Below are 22949 nucleotides of genomic sequence, written 5' to 3'. Positions count from 1 at the left end.
AATTTTTAAAGATTTTTCAAACCTATTCAATACTCAAAAATTTTCAGTAATAAACCATCAATAGTTTTTCAAACTCATTCAATGAACATTTTTCAAAAACCGAACTCTAATCTACGTTTATAAAAAATCATTAAAATATAAATCAAAAATCAGTTTCTCAAAAACGGAATTCTAACCAATGTTTATAAAAAAAATTAAAATATAAGTGAGAATTCTGTTTCCATAAATTGAATTCTAATCTATGTTTATAAAAGAATAATTAAAATATAAATCAGGTTTTTGAAAACCAACCTAAGAAAAAAAGTGTGCTATACAGCACAGTACGTATCCTCGTAATTTTAAATACAACCGCATGTTATTCTCCATTCCATGTCCATGGGGGCTTCGTGTTTTCAACCTTGTCTTCAAAACCATTCACAAACCCAACCTAAGACCCTTTTCACAGCCATTTGCATCCACTGCACTCGCTCACTCCACCCCACTCTCTTTCTCCGACACCACCCCTTCCACGCCCCTTTCACACCCAACCACCCTCCAAGTCCTTCAAACCCTCCAATGTCTCCACCACCACCCCTCTCTCGCCCTCTCCTTCCTCAACCACCTCCACCGCACCGGCTTCCCGCACACCCTCTCAACCTACGCCGCCATCACCAAAATGTTCGCTTTCTGGAACCTTCCCAGAAAACTAGACTCCCTCTTTCTCCACCTCATTACCCTCTCAAAACACCACCATCTTCCCTTTCACCTCCTTCAACTCTTCGAAATACTCTTCCAGGACTTCGACCACCATAACCATTACTTGCTCAGAGCTTTTGGTGGCTTTGTCAAAACCTGTGTCAGCCTCAACATGTTTGATGAGGCTATTGATTTCTTGTTCCAAACTCGGCGCCGCGGAATTGTCCCTGATGTTCTCACTTGCAACTTCCTCTTCAACAGGTTGGTGGAACAGGGCGAGGTCGATAAAGCACTGGCCATTTTTGAGCAACTCAAGAGGTTTGGTTTCAGACCCAATTGTTATTCCTATGCAATTTTCATCAAGGCGTTGTGTAAAAAGGGTGACTTGAGTCAACCTCTCCGTGTTTTTGAGGAAATGGAGAGAGTCGGGATCACCCCACATTCGTATTGCTATGCTGCTTACATTGAAGGGTGTTGTAATAACCATAGGTCTGCTCTTGGGTATAAGGTGCTGCAGAGATTTAGAAAGAGTAACCTCCCTTTGGAGGTTTATGCATACACTGCGGTTATTCGCGGGTTTTGTAATGAGATGAAGTTGGATGAGGCTCAGAGTGTGTTTGATGACATGGAGAGGCAAGGGTTGGTTCCTGATGTGTTTGCTTATTCCGCGTTGATTCAAGGGTATTGTAAGGGTAATAATCCGAGCAAGGCTTTGGTTTTGCATGATAAGATGATTTCGAGGAGTGTGAAGACAAATTGTTTTATTGTTAGTTACATTCTGAATTGTTTGGAAAAGACGGGCAAGACTTTGGAGGTGGTGGTAGATCAGTTTAAGAAACTAAAGGAGTCCGGGATGTTTCTTGATGGAGTTGTCTACAACATTGTTTTTGATGCTTTGTTTAAGTTGGGGAAGGTGGAGGATGCGATATCTCTATCGGAAGACATGAAGAGAAGGGGTGTGGCTTTAGATCTTAAGCACTACACAACGTTTATCAAGGGATACTGCCTTCAGGGTGATCTCGTTAGTGGGTTTAGGGTGTTTAAGGAAATGATTGATGAAGGTTTCAAACCTGATATTATAACATATAATGTACTTGTGACTGGGTTGGTTAGAAACGGCCATGCTTATGAGGCATTAAAGTTTTTGCAGAGTGAAGGCGTGAAGCCAAACTCTACTACACATAAGTTAATCATTGAAAATTTGTGTTCAGTGGGAAAGGTTTTGGAAGCCGAGGCGTATTTTAACAGTCTACAAGATAAGAGTTTTGGAATCTATTCTGCTATGTTTAATGGCTATTGTGAAACGGACTTTGTAAAGAAATCCTATAAAATTTTCCTTGAGCTGTCAAACCAAGGAGATATGCCTAACAATGCCTCCTGTTTTAAGCTAATGGCTAAACTCTTTATGAAAGGTGACACTAAGAAAGCTCTTATGTTGATGAGGAGAATGTTGTCAAATGCTAAACCTAACATAATAATGTATTCACAAGTTATAGCTTTACTGTGCAACACTGGGGATATGAATAAGGCTTGCTCTTTATTTTATTTTTTTTTAAATGAAGGACTCATCCCTGATGTTATAATTTACACAATTATGATACAGAGTTATTGTAGGATGAACTATTTGGAAGAGGCCCATGACCTCTTGCAGGATATGAAGAGGAGAGGAATCAAACCTGATCTCATTACCTACACAGTTTTACTTGATGGAAACTTTAAAGCAAATTTAAAAAGTCCTGTCTCTCATCATGGAGAAGGAAATAAGACATCATTGAAAGTTTTTTCCATCATGAGAGATATAGATCAAATGGAAATAAATCCGGATGTTGTTTTTTACACTGTGTTGATTGCTAGATTCATGAACACAAAGGACTTTAAAAAAGCATTAAGCGTATTTGGTGAAATGGTTGACAGGGGACTAGAACCAGATAATATAACATACGCTGCTCTGGGCTTACATAGTACATCTCACAGGGAAAAAGCCATTATCCTGCTTAATGAAATGGGAATGACAGCAGCAGTGTGTCATCTCAGCTCTAAAACGTGGTAGAAGGGTGCATTTTCATTAGAAGTTTGTCAGTTAGACGGTTTGCACTTATTTATTCTGATTTCTACAGTTTATCCAGTCAAAACCTAAAGGTAAAGCAAAATCACATATGCTATTGGCTTATTTGCTAAGACGTATGACTGAAACATGGTCTTTTAATTACTCAGCTGACGGATTGTGTTTCTTTCTACAGGTTGAAAAGAGAAGGACTGTGCTGAAATTAGCTATTGGTTACCAGGTCATTGCAGATATGTTTGGATATGCTTTATACAAAATTAAAATGATACTAATTACGAAAGTATAAGGAGTGTAGTTAAGCAGTGTTTAAGAGAGTTTTTCTTGTTTCTACTTGTTTAGCTTAATATAACATGCATATTGTGTTTTAAATGGATTAAATTTGAGTTTGTTGCAATTTATATTTGAATTGAGGTCTTTCTTCTATATCTAATGAGGTATTTGTTCTTCATTGTATAGAAACATAACTGTGCTTTGTTATGAAAATCATCCCTATCCTTAATGAAATATAGATTTGTTGAATCTGATTTTATTGCTCATGATCAAAGTTTGTTTTTCAGTAAAAGTAACAAATTGCAGTTTAGTGAATATGCTGAAGAAAGTAAACCTTGACAAACCAACAATCCAATGATGGTCCACACTTCTTAAATCTCCCACTACATCTCTTTGCATTAATTAAAGCATTACCATTAGCGTTTAGTTTAATAAAGTCAGGATATGCAAGAGTAATCTCCCATTGTATCTACATACTTGGTTGGTTCCAGTGAATTAGGACACAATTTTTGTTATTTTCCAATAGGTTTAATACATCATTTGGTCCCTATTTTGGAGTGTTATGTTCAAAGTTGTCCTACTTTTTAAAAAAGTTCACTATTGTCCCATGTTTCGTTAAAAACGGTTCAAGTTGGTCCTTTTGTCTTACGGCGTTAAAAACATAACGGTGTAATGATATGGCAATTGTGATCTGTCCAATTTTTTATGACGTGGCAACTGTGACCCATTGATGTAGCAATGTTAATGTAAAAACCCTAATTTCCCTAAGACCATAAACCCTTGTGTCACCACCATGAAACCCTAATCGTCGCAGAACAAAACGCGTCACCACCAAACCCTCAGGCAACCATGTAGCTGTCACCACCATCAACACAGACCTACAATTCGAAGCACAGAAAAGCAATAGAAAACCTAGAAATCAAACCCTAGCCACCATGAAACCCTAAACCACGTCGCAAGTAATTAGGGCAAAATCTCCACCATGTGTTGCGCCTCACCACCATTAAGCAAGAACTGAATCGAAATCCCTAACCTGCAAACCAGAAATTCCAACCCAAATATGAACAAGAAAATCGTAATCGCGACACCTAGAAACCTAATTCACACCTGTAGAAAACCATAAACATACCCAAATCGTAGAAACCCTAGTTCGCAAGCAGCATCCATGAGCACCAACCTACAAATTGCGCAAGCCAGAAACGCAGAAACAATGTGGAGGTGAAGCTCAATGTTTACGTTCAGGTATTTATATGTAATGTTAAATTTAGTTTTCCCTTTGGTAAAAAAATGTGCAATGTGGTCCCCTTTTCAATTTAAAAGTGTGTACTTTGGTCCCAAATAAATATCAACGAAAAACACATGAAAGATATCTGGCTTAGTTTCCATCATTAGTTTCCACCTCCTCACCATTACTTTCCACCTCTAGTCTACCATCTTTGTCCACCTCCACTCCACCATCCATTTCCTCTCCACCATTACTTTCCACCCTCTATTTCCACCTCAAATCCAACAATAAGAACATCAAGTAAGTAGGCTAGGGTTAGCAACACCTAACTCACTTATGTACGCTCTTCAAATTTGATCTCAATATTAGTTTCTTATAAATCTTCTCTTTGTTGAGAAGGAGCTTGTATGCGGACTACATAGTGGAAAGCTTGAGACGGCAGCCGTTGATGAACAATTCACGTCAAGGATTTTAAATGGCGAAACAATTGATGATATTTGCGTAGTTAGGGTTTGGCGCTAGTGATGTGGAAGATTTGGGATCGAAATCCATGACAATCGATTTGGGGGTTGTAGAAGGTGTTGTCATAGCGGTGACAGTGGCGGTGCTGCAACTTCAAGTGCCTCCCTTATGCTCAGAACAAGGAACAAAAAGTAATGTGTCACCTACCTTACGTCATTTTTATTTTTATTTTAATATTTAACAGTGCAACATGCCACATATTCATCAAATTTCACAGCTTAGTCAGGTTTGGCCAAGGTGGCATTTGCACCGTTAGATTTTTAATGGCGTGAGTGAAAAGGACCGGATTGAATATGTTTTAATAAATTATGGGACTTTATTGAAGTATTTTAAAAGATAGGGTCATTTTGAACAAAACTCATAAAAATAGAGATCAAATGATGTATTAAACCTTTTTAATAAAATGAAATGATTTGTCTTTGGATTCAATAAATACGCCTTCCACTCACGAAATTTAATTATAAATCTACAATGAGGACTATCTGTTCTATAAAGAAAATGCTTAGTTTAATTATTCTCAAGAGAAGTTATTCTGAATATTATTTATTTTGAATGAATGACATAAATATTATTTCAATAAGTTTGACTTCTTGAAAAGGAATAATTAAATAAATATTTAGTTTGATTATATTTTTTCTCCATATACTTTTAAAAATTGTAGTTTTTTTTTTCTGAGTTGAGAGATATGGTGTGTTCCAAAGTCCAAGAATGCTTTGATGTTGGAAGTGAGAATAGGATGAAGACATGAGACAAGAATCAACTATATAACGATGGTCCACTATATAACATTGACATTTGAACGTGTTTATGCCGTGGTGCAATTTTCTATACTACTACTACTACTGTTTTACACGCATTTTAATTTTTTATTTTAGCATTCAGGAGTTAAAAGTCACAAAATGATGAAATAATTTTGCGAAAGTTACTCTTTAGGAAACAGGATTTATGTTTGAATAATTTCTCCCTTTCGCTTTGCGAAAATGACTCTCTAGGAGATATTTAGTTCGAATAGTCGTGGAAGTTGTTTACAATATAGTTTATTCAGCATTAACACTTTTGCATCAGAAAAAAAGAAAAGGTGTCTTTCTATTAAATTAAAATAAATTTTTTTATCAATTTCAAAAAAGTCATATGAAAAAGCTTTTGCGAATTTAAGTTATGAAAAGTAATTTTAATTTTATTTTTATTTTTCTTTTTGGGATGTTTATGAAAAAAATTATCCAAGTCCCTAATAACATTTCTAGGAGCCCTTTTATCATATATTAATTTAATTTTTATAGGTTTTGTATTATAGATGTATGTGTAATCCGTCCACAAGTCGACCAATTCCTACTAGGCCATAAGTTAGTCTCTATTTATTTGTTCGTAAGTCAGTTTGATGCTATCAAATTACAAGTCGCCTTGTTCATACCCTCTCACATGCCAATCTATTCCTACTCACATGCTGGAATATTTCTACCTAGTCACAAGCCGACCTATTTTTATATGGTCTTAATCTGGCCTATCATACATTATTTAACTTAGCACATTCTGAAGGAGACAAATGACTTATGAGATAAATAAGTCAGTGATCCATTCAGGTTCATATAGATAAAAATTTATAAATCTACAGTTATTCTATAAATAGTATATCTATTGAAGTAAATAATTTATATTTACATTTATAACATGAATTATTATATGACATACTTGACTAACTTGGACGTTAAAATATTTTTTTAGAGACACACCATCATTCATTCATGAATAATGACTACCTCGATGAAGAAGAAATAATACTAACGCTTATAAATTTATAAAGTTCATCTTCACAATATATATTCGGCTTGATGTGCCATATCATTTTCAAGAATATTTTTACAAATTTTTATTTCAATGTTATAAGATTCACACGATTGTTCATGTTTTATTAAAATAAGTTTTGGGAAAAAGATTGGTTTGTAACAACAAATAGAAACATTTTTTTAATAAAATAAGAAAAAAAAACATTTTTACAGTAAAAAGTTCATCTTTTTTAAATTAATTTTGTTTTAGTTCAATTAATAGATAATATAATTAAATACATGTTTAATCTTTATTAATTCTCACATATGCTTATTAAAGAAGAAATTAACATGATTTTATAACTATCTTTTAAAAATAAACAATACAAATTTTAAATTTACAAAATCTGTTTAATGATAATTGCATATTAAGATTAATATTTCCTCTAATAAACAGACAATAATTACTAAAACCAAACAACTACAAATATATATTTTTTATATTAAGATAAAATTACTGATATTTATTTTACTTAATCGACTTATTATCCAATACTTATTATTCTTATCAGTCATGTCTTATTTTGTTTTTTTATAATACTTCACTGGAAAGCTCTTATAATATCTCTGTCTTAATCTTTAGTATCTCTTAGAATTTGAAAAGTAATCTTTCAAATATAATAGACTTCTGACTTATCTATATGCGTTTCAAAAAAGGATGCAATTAGAAGAAAACATTTTTTTCGAAAATGTATTTTTTAATTTTATTCAAACGGGGGTGCACAAAGTTAAAATTATTTTGTTATAATTTTTTTTAAAAAAATCATATGAAAACATTTTGCATATTTAAGTTATAAAAATTATTATTTTTTTGTTATTTTTCTTATGTTCATTGTCCAACACCTAATAGGAGTCCTTCTATCACATCTTAATAAGAATAAACTTTTTTAATAAACAATTTACTAAATATCAAACATACATTAAATTATTTAAGGTTTAAATAGTTTTCGTTTCTTTAACTTTTAATCAAAATTGAAATTAGTCTATTTTCAAAACTTTGATCTAATTTAGTCTTTAAATCTTAAAAATGTATCAATTTATTATTTTTAACTAAATTTTGTTAAATTTATTTAACCTTTCAAAAGCATTTGTAATAATTAAATTGGCTACCCAGATTGACATATTTTCGCTTTAATATTAATTGAAAAACAAACTTAAAATCTTAAATAAACTTAATAAAATTTGGTTAAAAAGACTTAATCCACGCTTTAAAAATTAATTCCAATTCACACTTAAAGTTAACTATATAAAAACATATTTAATTAGAATTCAAACAAAAATAATAAAATTAAAATTTTATTCTAAAAATATAATTTTTTGTATTATATTACAAATAAAGTATATAAAATGATTATTATATCAAACCAATTATATATTTATCCCATAATTTACTATTTTTATTATTCAATGTCTTATTTTATTTTTTTTATATTACTTGGCTGAAAAGATCTTATTATCCCTGTCTTAATCTTTCAGAATTTGAAAAATAAACTTCTAAAGATAAATAGGCTTTTGACTATACGTTTCCACAAGAGGATATATAATTTGAATAACACAAATTTATGGAAAATGTGGTTTTTCTTCTATTCAAACACACGGATTGAAAAAATTGTCTTCTTTTTAAATATAGGTTTAAACCCTCTTTTGGTCCTCATATTTGTTGGTGAATCTTAAATGGGTCATCGCTTTTTAAATCGTTAAAATTGGGTTATCTTAAGTGGGTCATCACTTTTTAAACCGTCAAAATTGGGTCCATATACTTGTAAAATTGAGTCAATTTTGTTTTGTTCCCTTCGTTAAGTTTTGACAAATGACGTTAAGAAATGCTGAACTGTATTTTTTTTAGGTTTAATGTTTCAATAGGTTCCTATTTTCGTCCAGAATCTCAAATAGGACCCTTTCTTTTTTGGCGTTTCAATTGGGTCCTTAATTTTGTAAAATTGATATAAATAGGACCTTTCCGTTAAATTGATGAAACGACGTTAAGTGTTGTATGACCTGGTATGCTGACAGTGTTATTTTTAACACATGTGTCATTACGTGGATAAATTCTATTATTTTAAATTTTGAATTAAAAATTAAATTAAAATAGGGGAAATTCAATTAGGGCAAAGTTGGCAATTCAATTACAGAACCCCGTTCTCTCTGTAATTCCGGCGACGTCTCCTCCTTAGACCCCATGTTTTCCGGCACCAGTCTACAGCCACTCCCCTCTCAACCCTTCCTTTTTCGCGAACTGACGACCCAACCCTAATTCCGCAAACCGCATAGCCTCCAAAAATCCTTGTCCCTAAAATCGAACCCTCTCAACCTTTCAAATTCTTCCCCCAATACCATCCCACCCCCCTTTCTCCGCCTCCCGCCGCTCCCCGGAGCAGCCCCAGCAGAAACGACAGCGAAATCCCACAACATCGAGAGAGTAGAGACGCTTACCCTCAGCCAAATCCCACAGCAAAATAACTCCATCTTTTCCACCACTGGCACACAGAGAACCATCGAGAGAAACAACAACAGTGTTCACATACCCACTGTGTCCAGCAAGGGTATTTCTTAGCTTGCAGTTCGTGAGGTTCCACACCTTAACAGTGCGGTCCCAAGATGCAGACACAATAGTCGGCTGAAGAGTGCTAGGGCTGAAACGCACATAGCTAACCCAATCAGAATGAGCATCACTGTCTTGAATGATGTACTTGCATTCACCAAGGGTATTCCACAATTTGATTGTGCGGTCACGCGAGGCCGACACGATCTGACGGTTGTCAATGGAGAACGCCACAGAGAGGACGTCCTTGGTGTGTCCAACAAAACGGCGCACGGAGGTGCCGGCTGCAAGGTCCCAGAGGCGGAGCTCGCCGTCCCAGGAGCCGAAAAGCGCAAACTGTCCGTCAGAAGATAGAACAACATCCTGATATGGTTTTGATAGTACCACAGTTCCACCACGTTGCTAATGACACATGTGTTAAAAATAACACACTCAGCATACCAAATGATACAACACTTAACGTTGTCTCGTCAATTTAACGGAAATGTCCTATTTAATTCAATTTTACAAAAATAAAGATCTAATTGAAACGCAAAAAAAAAAGTTCTATTTGAGATTCTGAACGAAAACAAAAACCTATTGAAACATTAAACCATTTTTTTAAAAAACATGATATTATGTATTAAATTAATCGATTATGTGTGTTAATTTCATATCAGAAATTTCCATTTAAAAATATAATAAAATTCTTCCATCCATTAACTTCGTCTTTTCCATAAAAACCCTAGCCGCCATTAGCCATGCCCGCCACCATCCTCACCAGAACCTTCACCGTGCTATATAACCATTTAAGCCATAACCTTCCATTGTCATTATAGCTATACAAATCCGGCTCCGCCCCGCTCCGCTCCATTGTCTCCACCATCCGCAAGGCATCATCCACCATCCCCTCGTCACAACAGTAATTCAACAGTATATTATAAGTAACCAAATCTGGCACACACCCATTGTGGCTCATAAACGCTTTAATCTTCATCACCTTATCAACCCTTCCCATTCTACAAAACCCATCAATCAAAGCATTGTAAACCAAGATTGTGGCGGCATAAGAAGCTGAGGTAAGTGTTGAAGGCCCAAATGTCGGGGACGAAGCCGAGAGCGTGCAAGTCGAGGAGGAGGTCTTGGATGACGGGGAGGTTGTTGGGGGAGGAGCAGAGGGCTGAGATGAAGCGGGAGTAGGTGAACGGGAGGAGGGAGAAGCCGCGAGGGATGACGTGGTGGCGGTAGTAGTGGTGAGCGAGGTGGAGGCGGGAGTGACGAATGAGGACGCCGATGAAGCGGTTGTAGTCGACGCTGAAGACGCGGCAATTGGATTAGGTCATTTGGTCGAACAGGTGGATGGCGTGGTTGATGAGACCAGCTTTTACAAACTTGGATATGTGAGAGCCGTAGGCGAGGCAATGTGCGCCAATGCTGCTCTGATACATATCAGATTCAGGGGTTTCCAAAGGCATAGCAACAACAGCAATCCCCAAACCAAACCCCGATTCATTCACCTTCTCTCTCTATAGCTATGAACGCAACAACTACAGGCACTCCAACCTCGTCGGATCCACCATTTGTAGTGCTGATTTGGGCCATGGAAATTGAGACGGTGCTTGGACTGTGCAGTCTTCATCTAGGTGGGATAGTTTTGTTTGGAAGAAGGGGTTGGAGTCATAGTGGAAAATTTGACCCTGAGAAATAAAGATTGATCTTAGAAGAAAGAATTGAAAAGAAGAAGAAATTGGCCCAAGACAGAGAAGAAGCCGGAGAAAGAGAAGGAGCTGGACACATAACCGATTAATTTAATATATAATATCACGTTATTTAAAAAAAAATATATAGTTCAACATATATTAACATCATTTGTCAAAATTTAGCGAGGACAAAATTGACTCAATTAATTTTATAAGTATATGGATCTAATTTTTACAGTTTAAAAAATAATAATTTATCTGAAATTCACCAATAAATATGCGGATCAAAAGAGGGTTTAAACGTTAAATATATAAAAGAATATTTAAAGCCCATCAGTTTTGAAAGTCTTCCAAAGAATCTTCCTTTCTTGAACTCGCTATTCGGCTTTTCTTAGTCAAATGGTTAAACTAATTGAGAAATAAAATTTAGTTACTTTACATCTTTATAGTTTATAATATAAACTAATGATGTAGTATTAAGAATCGATTCTTATATAAAAGTCGTTTTTATACCATGACTCTCAACTCATCGTACTCCAATGAAATTCTTAAATAACTATGAATTACCACTGCATGTTTAAAAAATCCTTGAGAAACTAAGGTGGATCATTGATGTTAGTCAACATATTATAATTTTCATATGAATTTCATGACATTATACTTAATTGATTTTCTATGTAGTTAATAGAACAGAGGAGTATATTATTTCTGTACCACACATCTTTTATAGTCTTTTTATTTAGGAAAAAAAGAAGTTAGAAATGAAATGTATTTAAACTAAGGATGAAAACATTTACGGTTCTACTCATGAATCCACCGACTCATCTATAATTCATTATTTGGACTAAAGGGTTTATTTTACATTGTTAATTAACTTCTCATATGTTAATTGTACATCTCCACATATGTATAAGATATCCTTAAATCTCATAGTCTGAATTAGTTGAGGAAGTGACATCCCTTATTTCACATCATAACCAATCGTTTGTTTGATTTGAATATCTTCAAAAATACAAAAATTAGGCTAAAAAATAACAATACAATTTAAGGCTTTATTGATTTGAGAAATAAACAAAATGTTATATTCTACATATGGAACAGTTAAAACAAAATCTAAATTCAAATTATTAGTAAAAGTCAAGGATCATTTTCCAAATAATAGAGGTTGTGTTATCATCTATAATCTTTGTCTCAACAATTGTTGTTAAACTTTTTCTTTGTTGATCTCGACTATGACATCACATGCCAAATTATCCCATTTTAATCAAATTACTAAATTGGTGTGCAAATGGAACAGAGAAAGAGTACTTGACTTTTAAAATGATTTAGTTATATACAAAACAAGAATAGAGCATGTTCAAGACAATAAAAACAAAATATAACAAAAAAAATATCACAAATTTTCTCCACTTATGTTTACAATATTATTATGTTTGGTTATAATTTGCATACAAAAAAAGGTCATTTTATTGCAATATTTATAAGTTTCAATTGATTTTTGGAGAAATCAAAACTAACCTAAACCGATAAAAAATTATAGACATTAGGCACCACACTAATTGCTTTTGTTAACTTGTAGTTGTAGAATGTCACAGATAAAGAACTAGTTTGAAATGTAGATAATGACTTCATTTCTTAAGCTAATTCCTTAGATATGTAGTATTTGTGTCAAAAATAAGAAACAAATGAAATATGTATTTTTGTGTGTGAAATAACAATCCTTATATCAAATTACCAAGCAATGTTAATTCATGTTTATTGTTTAAAAAATTGATTCAACCTAATTCTTACCAAATTATCTCTTTATAGATTTATCTTTGTGACTCAATTCTTACCGAATTATACTTTTATATGCAATTTGTGAACTCTATAGGTAAAATAAAACACCATAGAGAAGATTGAAGATTTTTAGGTTTGGGAAAACGAAGAGGCAGAAGGATTTTGGGATTTTTTGGGTTTGGAAAATGAAGAGGCACGAGAGGAAGGGAGGAAATTAAATTATTTTTAAGATACCGACATTTTTATTACAAACTGTCAGGAAATAATTGAAAGGAACAAATGTATTTTATCTTAACAGATATTTTTAATAAAATCGTCGAAAACTATTTGAGATTATTAAAACTGTTAATAATTATATTTATTCTAGGTGGGTTTTGAACCCGACGGTAAAAAATCTCCAATAAAATTTATTATTTTTGTAGTGAATCATTGTTATTTGTTTTTCTTCTTTTTCATGTTTAATTCTTTTATTAGATATATCAAGCATATTATTATAGTGAAATAATAATATGTACTTGACAAATAATAAATTTTCTATTTGAATTTGTTATTACCTTAATTTAATAAAAACTACAAAAGAAAAAGAATATTGAGTATTATTCATGAAATAAAAATAATGGGTAAAATTAAGAATGGAAGTAAAATTCAATATAATTGAAATAAAATTATTAAAAAATCGAGTTTCACTCCAGTATGTTCTAATGATGAAGTTTACAATGGAACACTCAAAGTGTTGTTTGGATAATTTTTATTTTCTCAAACTTTGAAAATATGAGTTGTATAAAATTACATAATATTATTTTTCACAATATACATATATGGTTTTGCAGTTAGAAATGCAGAAAAGAAGAGTCAGAAGCCGTGTTCTTCTTCTGCGAGTTTGGGATACTGTTTCTGGAAAAGCAAACAAATAATAGAATGGAGTTAAGGAGGAAGGTGATGGAAGGTGTTCTTAAGAACAGCAAGAATCCAAAATTGGCGTGGCAATTGGTGAAGCGCGTTATGTCTTCCCCTTCCTCTGCCTCTTCCTTCGCCGATCACACTCAGCACCTTGTCACCATCACAACACGCATCCTTGCAGGGGCCAACATGCACCTTCAACTCCACGACCTCCACAAACTCCTCCTAGCCTCTCAGCCGCACCACATTGCGCAGCCTTCCATCCTTTCCATGGTCCGAATCCTCGCCCAATGGGGTCACATCCACGAGGCCCTCACACACTTCAAATCCCTTAGAGCTCAATTCCCCTCATCCCCTCCCTCCATCTCCTTCTACAACCTCCTCCTCCGCTCCTCCATCCAACACAGCCTCCCCAACCTCGTCACGTGGCTGTACACTGACATGATCGCCGCACGTGTCACCCCTCAGACCTACACCTTCAACCTCCTCATCCAGTCTCTCTGCGACTCTCGCGCCTTCGACCACGCCATCCAACTGTTCGACAAAATGTCCCAAAAAGGATGCCACCCGAACGAGTTCACTCTTGGGATTCTGGTCCGTGGCTTGTGCCGCGCTGGTCGCGTCAAACAAGCCTTGGAGCTTGTTAACAATAGTTATAGCAATAGCAATGGCAATGACAATAACAGTTCGTGTCGTATTGCTAACAGGGTCGTGTACAATACTCTTGTTTCTGCATTTTGTAAAGAGGAGCTAAATGATGAAGCTGAGAAACTTGTTGAGAGGATGAGCGAGGTAGGGTTGTTGCCTGATGTTGTTACTTTTAATTCGAGGATTTCTGCGCTTTGTAGAGCTGGAAAGGTTCTTGAGGCATCGAGGATTTTCAGAGATATGCAGATGGATGTGGAATTGGGGCTTCCTAGACCCAATGTTGTAACTTATAATTTGATGCTTAAGGGGTTCTGTAAGCATGGGATGATCGAGGGTGCAAGGGGTTTGGTTGACACCATGAAGAAAGCTGGGAATTTTGTCTCTCTGGAAAGTTATAACATATGGTTGTTGGGTTTGCTCAGGAATGGGGAGCTATTGGAGGCTCGGTTAGTACTTGATGAAATGGCGGCAAAAGGCATTGAACCGAATGCTTACACATATAACATTATGGTGGATGGGTTATGCAGAAACCATATGCTGTCAGATGCAAGAGGGCTGATGGATGTGATGATGAGCAATGGGGTTTACCCGGATACAGTTACTTATAGTACACTCCTGCATGGATACTGCAGTAAAGGGAAGGTTTTTGAAGCTAAACGTGTTCTTCATGAAATGATAAAGAATGGCTGTCAGCCGAATACTTATACCTGCAACACGTTGCTGCATAGCCTGTGGAAAAAGGGCAGAACGCAAGAGGCAGAGGAAATGCTGCAAAAGATGAATGAAAAATCCTATCAACCGGATACTGTAACCTGCAATATTGTGGTCAATGGTCTCTCTAGAAATGGAGAATTGGAAAAGGCAATGGAAATTGTAAGTGAGATGTGGACTAATGGACCAACATCCCTTGATAAAGGAAACACATTTGCCACTCTAATTAATTCAATCACTAATGTATCAAACTGCTTGCCTGATGGAATCACATACACAACTTTAATTAATGGACTTTGCAAAGCTGGGAGGCTAGAGGAAGCCAAAAAAAAGTTTATTGAAATGTTGGCAAAAAACTTGCACCCTGATTCTGTAACTTATGATACATTCATATGGAGTTTCTGTAAACAAGGGAAGATATCATCGGCTTTTCGTGTCTTGAAGGATATGGAGAGAAATGGTTGTAGCAAGACTCTTCAAACTTATAATGCCTTGATCCTGGGTTTAGGAAGTAAAAAGCAAATATTTGAAATATATGGATTGATGGATGAGATGAAAGAAAAAGGGATAAGTCCAGATATTTTCACTTATAATAATATAATCAGTTGCCTTTGCGAAGGAGGAAAAGCAAATGATGCCATTTCGCTTTTACATGAAATGTTGGATAAGGGCATATCTCCTAATATATCTTCATTCAAAATATTGATTAAAGCCCTCTGCAAGTGTAGTGATTTTAAAGTAGCTTGTGAACTATTTGAGGTAGCTTTGAGTATATGCGGCCACAAAGAAGCCCTGTACAGTTTGTTGTTCAATGAATTACTAGCTGGAGGACAACTCTCTGATGCAAAGGAGCTATTTGAAGCTTCGTTAGATAGATATCTCACATTGAAGAATTTCATGTATAAAGATTTGATTGAAAGACTTTGCCAGGATGAAAGGTTAGCAGATGCTAGTAGCCTTCTTCATAAACTGATTGATAAGGGATATGGATTCGATCATGCATCATTCATGCCAGTGATTGATGGCTTAAGTAAAAGAGGAAACAAACAGAAAGCGGATGAACTAGCAAAGAGGATGATGGAATTGGCATTAGAAGATAGACCTGTCGATAGGACTTATCAAAACAAAAACAGAGTCATTCCTGGAAAACTACATAACGATGGAGGAAGTGACTGGAAGGATATAGTTAACAGGTATGACCATATGGGTGATGAAGATAATCAAGTATTTCAGTTTTTTGGATTCTGTTCATATTTGGAAAACAAGATTCTTAATTTGATAGTAGGAGTGAAAATTGTTTTTGGATGTGTTGGACAACATAACATGATGGATTTTGTGGGTTCTCATTTCTAAACCTTATAGTTAGACGGTTTCCTAGACGAACTGACAAACATGAAGACGTTTTTGTATTTTTTTTCATCTTTTAAAGAGTTGCTTTATCATGTGACATTTAAAATTATCACCTCTTAGTCATCTCAAATATCGTAGTTCTATCAAATTAAATGCAAACCAGGACCCTATTATTTTATGAAACTTTGATTGTCACAGGTTCTATAATGTCTATGGCTTTTCTTGAGTGCTATCCTTAATTTACTAATGCTGCATATTCTTCCATCTTCATTAATGATCTGTTCTATTATATGACAGGGATGGCGGCACTGGAATTGCACTGAAAACTCTTAAGCGTGTGCAGAAAGGCTGGGGTCAAGGAAGTATATCTAGTTTGCAGTCTCAGCCAAATGATTTTCTTGATTACTATGATGGCAGTGGTTAATTATTTGTTTCTGTTGGGGAACTTTCAACCCTTCCCTAAGTTTGATTCTCGAAGGTGGAACAAGAGGAGCAGCAGATCATAGAACGTAAAGGTTTGGGGTTGGAAATATTGAAGACCTCTCTGTAAGCAAAGGTTTTCAATCAAATATGTATTCCTTTCAATGCCAAGTATACACACCACAGAAAGTAATTCAAAACTCATTTTACGAGTTGTACAAACATTGGTGTATACTTTTTCCCTTTGTATATATGTGGAATATATATTGATTTAATGGAAAGTGAACAGAAAGGCCGTCAGATAATTGGTCTGAAGGAGTAGTTGAACATCTCTTTAGCAAGCCTCTTAGGCTTTCTTCTTTTCGCATCTTGATGCTTGGGAATCTCCTGACCTTTAAAAGGACAGCAGGTTGGATTACATTTGAGGATTGGGATAATTCCTTGTTCCTGGATGCCAAGGGAAGGCAGATGTTTACCTATGATGCAGAATGTTCAGAATCTGAAAGAATTTTCTAGGCAATTGGTCAGGGTTTGATGTGGCTAAAATGCTTTTCTGCTGGTGAATGAATATCCAGGTAAAAAATATTAGAATAACTGCAATACTACCACATTATCTCCTTGAGTGGTTTATGCAACTTAGGCCTATTTACAGGAAAAGGGTCATAATTAATATTAAAAATGTAATTGAAAACCATAATATGTGAATATTAGTATTCAAGGATGGATATTCTGAGATGTATAAGGTTCACCAATGAACCATTCATTAGGTTTTTATCTCATTTCGTTCATTTCAATTCCTTCTTCTTTAATTTGTTTAATTTTGTTTCTAATTTACCAATTGGATCATCTCTTATCTGGATGGTGATGTCCATTCAAGTTTTCTACTCGACAATGCATCACGTTGAAATATTGTCATGCACTGGTATAGGTTGAAATATGATCATGCCTATCTTAGTTGGATTCCCATACAAAAGATTTTAAACTAGAGTTCATAAATGGTAACACATCAAATCAAGTAATTTTGAATTGCAATTTTCTTTGATCATGTGGTTATCTACTTAAACTTTTTATTTTTATTTTCTCATATTCTGATCATCTGTCAACTGTAGTTAAGGATATTCTCAAGTCTCTTATCTTCAAACAGATTGTGCACGTGCCTCAACTTACGCATATGAACACCTCAATGGCTATCAAGGAAGCAATTGTGTTCCTTAATGTAGGAAATGGAGATACAATATAGGGACAAACAGTGATGGATCAACAACATGTATATATCCTTTGGGACTCAAAAAAGTGGCTTGATTCCCCATCAAAAACAGAAGTCCTATAGGTTGATGATTCTAATATGGAGAGATCATAGCAGGACCATCATGTATACAAGTTTTATATTGTTTTCTTGTGTCGAACCTGTTGCATTTGCATTTGCATTTTATTTTATTTTTCATATAACTTTTATATTTTTGACAGCTTATTACATTCTTTGAGGAGCATCTTCATGATAAGTTAACACGAGGGGATTGTAAAACAATTTTTTCCTCATTTTAAATCTGTCTGTCGAAGTTGCTAGTGATTTGTTTAGTACATGTCTTCTCCAAATGGTTTTTTGAAAAAAATTAAAAGAATCACTTTTGAAAAGTCTCGCACGGTGTTATAAAACTAGTGAAATATTCTGAACTCCGTCACGTTAGCTTTGAATCGTTTTAATGACAATAATATCAACACAGAAAACACAGATGGCTAGAAGTCGCATAATGTTAATTCTATTTCCTTAGATTGTGTTGTAATCTTAATGTGGCAACTCATAGTAACTTTACTTTTTGTTGCAGCTGTTTGAAAATATCGGGACTGAAATAAAAAAGAAAATTAAACTTCACGGAAATCCCTGAGGATCCCAACCACTATTTTGAACTATAAATTTATTTGTTAATCCATAACGTTAGCAAACAGAAGAGAAAGGATAACATCCAATGGCATATGATGTTTGTGTTGGTAAATATATTTCTAATTTAAAATATGATTGTCATAAATCAGCTTTTATATATATAACCACCCATCATCCTAGTTTTGGGATAACTATTGAACCAACATTGGATGTTGTTATCGATCTACTTTATTTATGGTTTGTAGTGTAGTGCCGCACGTTGTGCTCTTTTGGGAATGTCATGTCACTATAAATAGTTCCTTGAGGTGGAAAATAGAGGGCAGAAAATATATAGTCGTCTATTCATCTCCTATTGTTTATAATCGCGTTATAACATTGGCAGACAGAAGAAATTGAATTCAGGGTAAAATTCACTTTCGCATAGTGCTAAAACATCTAGTTGGTGCCATAGACAACAACATTATTCCTAAAAATGCTAAAAAGGAAAAGAAAATAACAACTAAGCATTCTACCCTAACAAAAATGAAAAAAAAAACCCTAATCAATTTCCATCTAAACATTAGTAGGAACAAGTCGGAACCATTGGTTCAGGGGATCGTCCAAACATGAAGGATCATCATCTCCTATGCAGATGCATTTTTTGGTGACTATCTTGGTAGAATTGGAATCCTTTTCCAGGCACAAAAGTTCTCCATCCTTGGCAAAACTGGCCAAGTGAAGACCACTCATTGAAACAGCTTTCCAAGAACTTTGTCCAGACAAACAATCTTCCGAGAGAGATGGAGGAAGCCCTTCACCAACTGCCTTCAAACACATAGCAGAGTTCATCAATCTAATTGGAGACCCATCTCCTTCGAAACTCCACAGGCTGTTACTCTTACAATCACCCATTACAACCTCCTTATCACTCACATGTGCACAGTAACCAGTTGATGGATGGAACAGTATATGAGACTTTGAGGCCTTTGAATTTGGATCTGCATAACAAGTTATTCACGTACACTTTAGACATACAAACTAAAACATAGTCACAAACAAACATTTTTTTGTACAAACATAAGATCTGTTGAGTGAAATTTGGATATATACCTTGAATCATCCTTTGCAGAAGCTGAATCTTTTGAGTGAAATTAGGGTCTCTATAATCTTTCCAGTCTGAGTCCATCACCCCATATGTTTCTCCGGGTCCAACATTTCCCTGTCTAAAGTAATAGCTTCCTTGGAAAGCCCACAAGCTCCATTCCAAGTCGACGGAGGTAAAGTATGACACAATGCATGGCCAATATCTGTCGTCAGCGAAATTCCCACCTTCCATGTTGTATCCAAATTCACTCACAAACAAAGGTGCTGGATTCTTACCACTCAGAAGAAAACCCGACTGTTGGATGAACAATTGAATGGTGGCGTTGCACACCCAATTGGTCGGTTGCACGTGCCACCTCCCCGTGTCTCCTGAGAAGGAATACACATGCGACTCATACACAATTTTGTTAGCGATGTTCAAATCAAGAGGCCTTGTCTTCAAGTAGCTAAGGTCGTTATCAAAGCTTAACCCTGAAACGATGATCAGTAAATCCGGGTTAATTTCGTGAATCGTCTTCGCTCCTTCGCTCACGTACCTGTACCAAACATTCCAGTTTTGACGTGAACCCCTTAGCTCGTTTCGCAAGTCCATGGCGAACACCTACATTATACATAGCACCAACAACATTATCCCCCAAAAATATCATATATCAAAAAAGAGACAACAAAAGTTGGTTTTTCCCAGAATGCAGATTACTCACATTGGGTTTTCCCTTGAAGTGGCGTGCTACAAAGGCCAAACCTTGAATCCATTCAGTAGTGTTAAAGTGCCTGTCTCCGAAGAATCCATTTTGATCGTTATTGGCACAACACCAGTCTGGCAAACTGAGATGGTTATCAATGAGCACCATGACTCCATGTTCCCCTAGAGCATCAACGACAGCCTCGTAGGCCTGAAGATGGGTCATGTTCAGCACGGAAGGGTTGTGTTTCTCAATGGCTGTCACGATCTCTGGAATGTCGTAAGAGTCGAAAATGTCACGGACAGTGTTGTTGGCATAGCGAGTGAACATGTAGGTGGCATAAGACAAACGAACACAGTTGAATCCTGCTTTGGCAACATTAGCTGCAATGACATTCATGGGTAATTTGTCAAGACCCTCAGCAAGCATGGGCTGGGCATGAGCCACCCAGTGTGAACAGTGAAGTTTTACTCGTTCTCCAGTTGCATCGTCTATTATCCATCTCTTCTGAACCGATAGAGGCATAGAGTTGCAGCATGATGTGAATATGGCTAAGAACCACACTAAGACGACACATGGTTTCATCATTTCTAATGCATGTATCTAAATTTTCCATCTCTTTATATAATACTCTTACTCTTCAATTATATTTATTTTTAATATTCTAAATACTGAATCAATGATCTAACCAACTTTTTAAGTTCTAACGGAATAGATAAAGGTTATAATTCTTTTTAATTTTTATATATAAACTAACCACCTAAGAAACTTTTTATAGTTTTTATTTTAGATAATGGAGAAACTTGAGATGCAAATATTATTCTTTTATAATATTAAGTTATTTAATTAATTTTATTTTTTTAAATTTTTTTTTAAACTTAACCTTTTTTTAAATTTGATTTTTTTTCTAAAATTTAACTATTTTTTTAAACTAAAGTAACCCATTTAAACACTAACCTTTTTGTAGTTAAAACTTTTGGTAGTTAAATGATCCATTTAGAAAACTAATTATAATTTTCTATCTATAATAATCACTATTTTAGATATTAATAATTTATAATTTATAAATTGATATCTAAATTATTTCTAAATTAATATTCATGTTTGACTAGCCAAGAAAACAAATCACCTTGCATTTTTTCTTTTAATTTTTTTTATGAATTTGGTATTAATATTTTCTATTTACATTACAATGAAATTTTTGAAAAAAGAATTGTTTTTTATTATTGTACTTTAAAAAATGTGTGAGATGATATCTCTAAAGTAGAGGGTGGTTGATAGAATAATTCTTGACCATAATTGTCATAATAAGTACGGTATTCAACATGAAACTTATGGTTGTTGTTAAACATCTATTATCTTGTTGAAAACTCATTGGATCTTCGTATATTTCTCAAGATATTTTCTTACGAAATTTTATTATAGCATCTATAATAGCCTTCGATTTAAGTGGACAACTCGACAAATATACATCTATAAGAATTAGCTTATTTACGCCTCGAGTCGTACTATAAGATTTGGTACTAAACATCTCTCCGTAATTGTACAAGCTCCTATAGCAATAACATATTTAGGTTCAGGCATTTAGTCATATAATTGAACTAAAGAAGGCACCATTATAAGAGTTATAGTGCTTGCTGTTAAAATTAGGTCCACTTGCCTAGGACTCGATCGTGGTACTAGTCCATAACTTTTTCCTTCTAATGATTTCTTTTTTCTTTTTATCGTTTTCAAATATTGGGGCACATCAATTTCAACTTGTTATGAAATAATATTGATAGCCTCTACTGTTAGCAAAATGATGAAGACGAAGTTTTGATGATGTCCAAATCAAGTCAAGAACAATCAAGACTCATGAAGAATGATCTTTGAAGACTTGTAACCTTTTGTAATAATTGTATGAACATAGGAAAATTAGTAGTTTTATGTATGCATTCAAAAGTGATGTAAAAATAAACCAAAAAGCCAAAACTGTGCAGTGCTAATCGATTAACAGAGGGTGTTAATCGATTGTTCCAGAGAGCCATGAAGAAGCCCAGCATTGCAGTGTTAATCGATTAACACAGGATGTTAATCGATTAACGTTAATCGATTAACAAGGGCTGTTAATCGATTAACACAGGAGCCGTTTGAAAAACTAGCCGTTTTAAGAGCCGTTGAAGTATCCGTTGGGTTGTTAATCGATTAACCACTGTAGCTAATCGATTAACACAGTCAGAAAAGCTGAAAACGGAAAATGGAGGAGCCTTTGGATGAGTCTATAAATAGACTCTCATTTTCTCTCAAGAAGAAGATCTAGAGACACAGAAACTCTTCCCTTGTGCTCAAATACTCAGAAATTCTTGAGACTTGTGTGTTCTTGTTCGGCTTGTGAAACTCTTGTCTGTGGAGCTGGTGAAGTGCTGCTACGGTGACAGAGGAAATAGCCGGTTCATCCTTGGTGTGTCTAAGGAGGTGTTCGGAAGAGAATCATCCTTCGTGAAGTATTCGGAGGAGGTGTTCATCCTTCGTGAAGTATTCGGAGGAGGTGTTCATCCTTTGTGAAGACTCAAAGGAGGTGTAGTTTCATCTCTTGTGGTATCAAGAGAGGTGTTTTCTAAACTTTTACAAATTGTATCTTTGTGATTGTAGTTTGTAATTGTTTTGTGTTAGTGAAAAGGTTTATCTTGTTTGAGATAAACGACTGGACGTA

At 34.9% G+C, this 22949-nt stretch overlaps 3 protein-coding genes and 1 pseudogene across 4 annotated transcripts; 2 read left to right on the top strand and 2 right to left on the bottom strand.

The window, feature by feature from the left end:
* Positions 1 to 334: 334 nt before the first annotated feature.
* LOC108326344 (pentatricopeptide repeat-containing protein At2g26790, mitochondrial) lies at positions 335 to 3176 on the top strand. The gene is made up of 2 exons (XM_017559805.2): positions 335 to 2814; positions 2916 to 3176. Exon 1 carries the CDS (start codon positions 353 to 355, stop codon positions 2723 to 2725), a length of 2373 nt encoding a protein of 790 aa, XP_017415294.1. The 5' UTR covers positions 335 to 352; the 3' UTR covers positions 2726 to 2814; positions 2916 to 3176.
* Positions 3177 to 8894: 5718 nt separating this feature from the next.
* LOC108326353 (guanine nucleotide-binding protein subunit beta-like protein) lies at positions 8895 to 10703 on the bottom strand. Its single transcript, XM_017559817.1, has 3 exons — positions 10619 to 10703; positions 9883 to 10415; positions 8895 to 9524 (listed from the first exon to the last, which is right to left on the bottom strand). Exons 1-3 carry the CDS (start codon positions 10701 to 10703, stop codon positions 8895 to 8897), a joined length of 1248 nt encoding a protein of 415 aa, XP_017415306.1.
* Positions 10704 to 12903: 2200 nt separating this feature from the next.
* LOC108326360 (NAD(P)H-quinone oxidoreductase subunit K, chloroplastic-like) overlaps positions 12904 to 22949 on the bottom strand; it is a 31381-nt pseudogene continuing 21335 nt past the window's right edge.
* On the top strand, positions 13420 to 18061 carry LOC108342363 (pentatricopeptide repeat-containing protein At2g17140). Of its 2 annotated transcripts, none has more exons than XM_052866718.1 (3): positions 13420 to 16032; positions 16487 to 17184; positions 17754 to 18061. In XM_052866718.1, exons 1-2 carry the CDS (start codon positions 13499 to 13501, stop codon positions 16611 to 16613), a joined length of 2661 nt encoding a protein of 886 aa, XP_052722678.1. In that variant the 5' UTR covers positions 13420 to 13498; the 3' UTR covers positions 16614 to 17184; positions 17754 to 18061. The 2 variants fall into 2 exon arrangements, with proteins under 2 accessions (XP_052722678.1, XP_052722673.1); XM_052866713.1 differs by having other exon boundaries at positions 17719 to 18061.

Source organism: Vigna angularis, chromosome 1 (assembly GCF_016808095.1).
Source record: "Vigna angularis cultivar LongXiaoDou No.4 chromosome 1, ASM1680809v1, whole genome shotgun sequence".
Taxonomy (NCBI): domain Eukaryota; kingdom Viridiplantae; phylum Streptophyta; class Magnoliopsida; order Fabales; family Fabaceae; genus Vigna; species Vigna angularis.
Note: the sequence above shows the minus strand (reverse complement) of the source record. Positions and strands in the feature narration are given on the sequence as shown.

Excerpts from the sequence above, each read along its gene's own strand:
- LOC108326344 (XM_017559805.2), top strand. The coding sequence starts at position 353 with ATGTTATTCTCCATTCCATGTCCATGGGGGCTTCGTGTTTTCAACCTT.
- LOC108326353 (XM_017559817.1), bottom strand. The coding sequence starts at position 10,703 with ATGGCCCAAATCAGCACTACAAATGGTGGATCCGACGAGGTTGGAGTG. Across the intron at positions 10,416-10,618 it reads CATAGCTATAGAGAGAGAAG|CGTCGACTACAACCGCTTCA; the intron begins GTGAATGAATCG and ends CCGCGTCTTCAG. Across the intron at positions 9,525-9,882 it reads ATAGCACGGTGAAGGTTCTG|CAACGTGGTGGAACTGTGGT; the intron begins GTGAGGATGGTG and ends ATGTGTCATTAG.
- LOC108342363 (XM_052866718.1), top strand. The coding sequence starts at position 13,499 with ATGGAGTTAAGGAGGAAGGTGATGGAAGGTGTTCTTAAGAACAGCAAG. Across the intron at positions 16,033-16,486 it reads TGGAAGGATATAGTTAACAG|GGATGGCGGCACTGGAATTG; the intron begins GTATGACCATAT and ends ATTATATGACAG.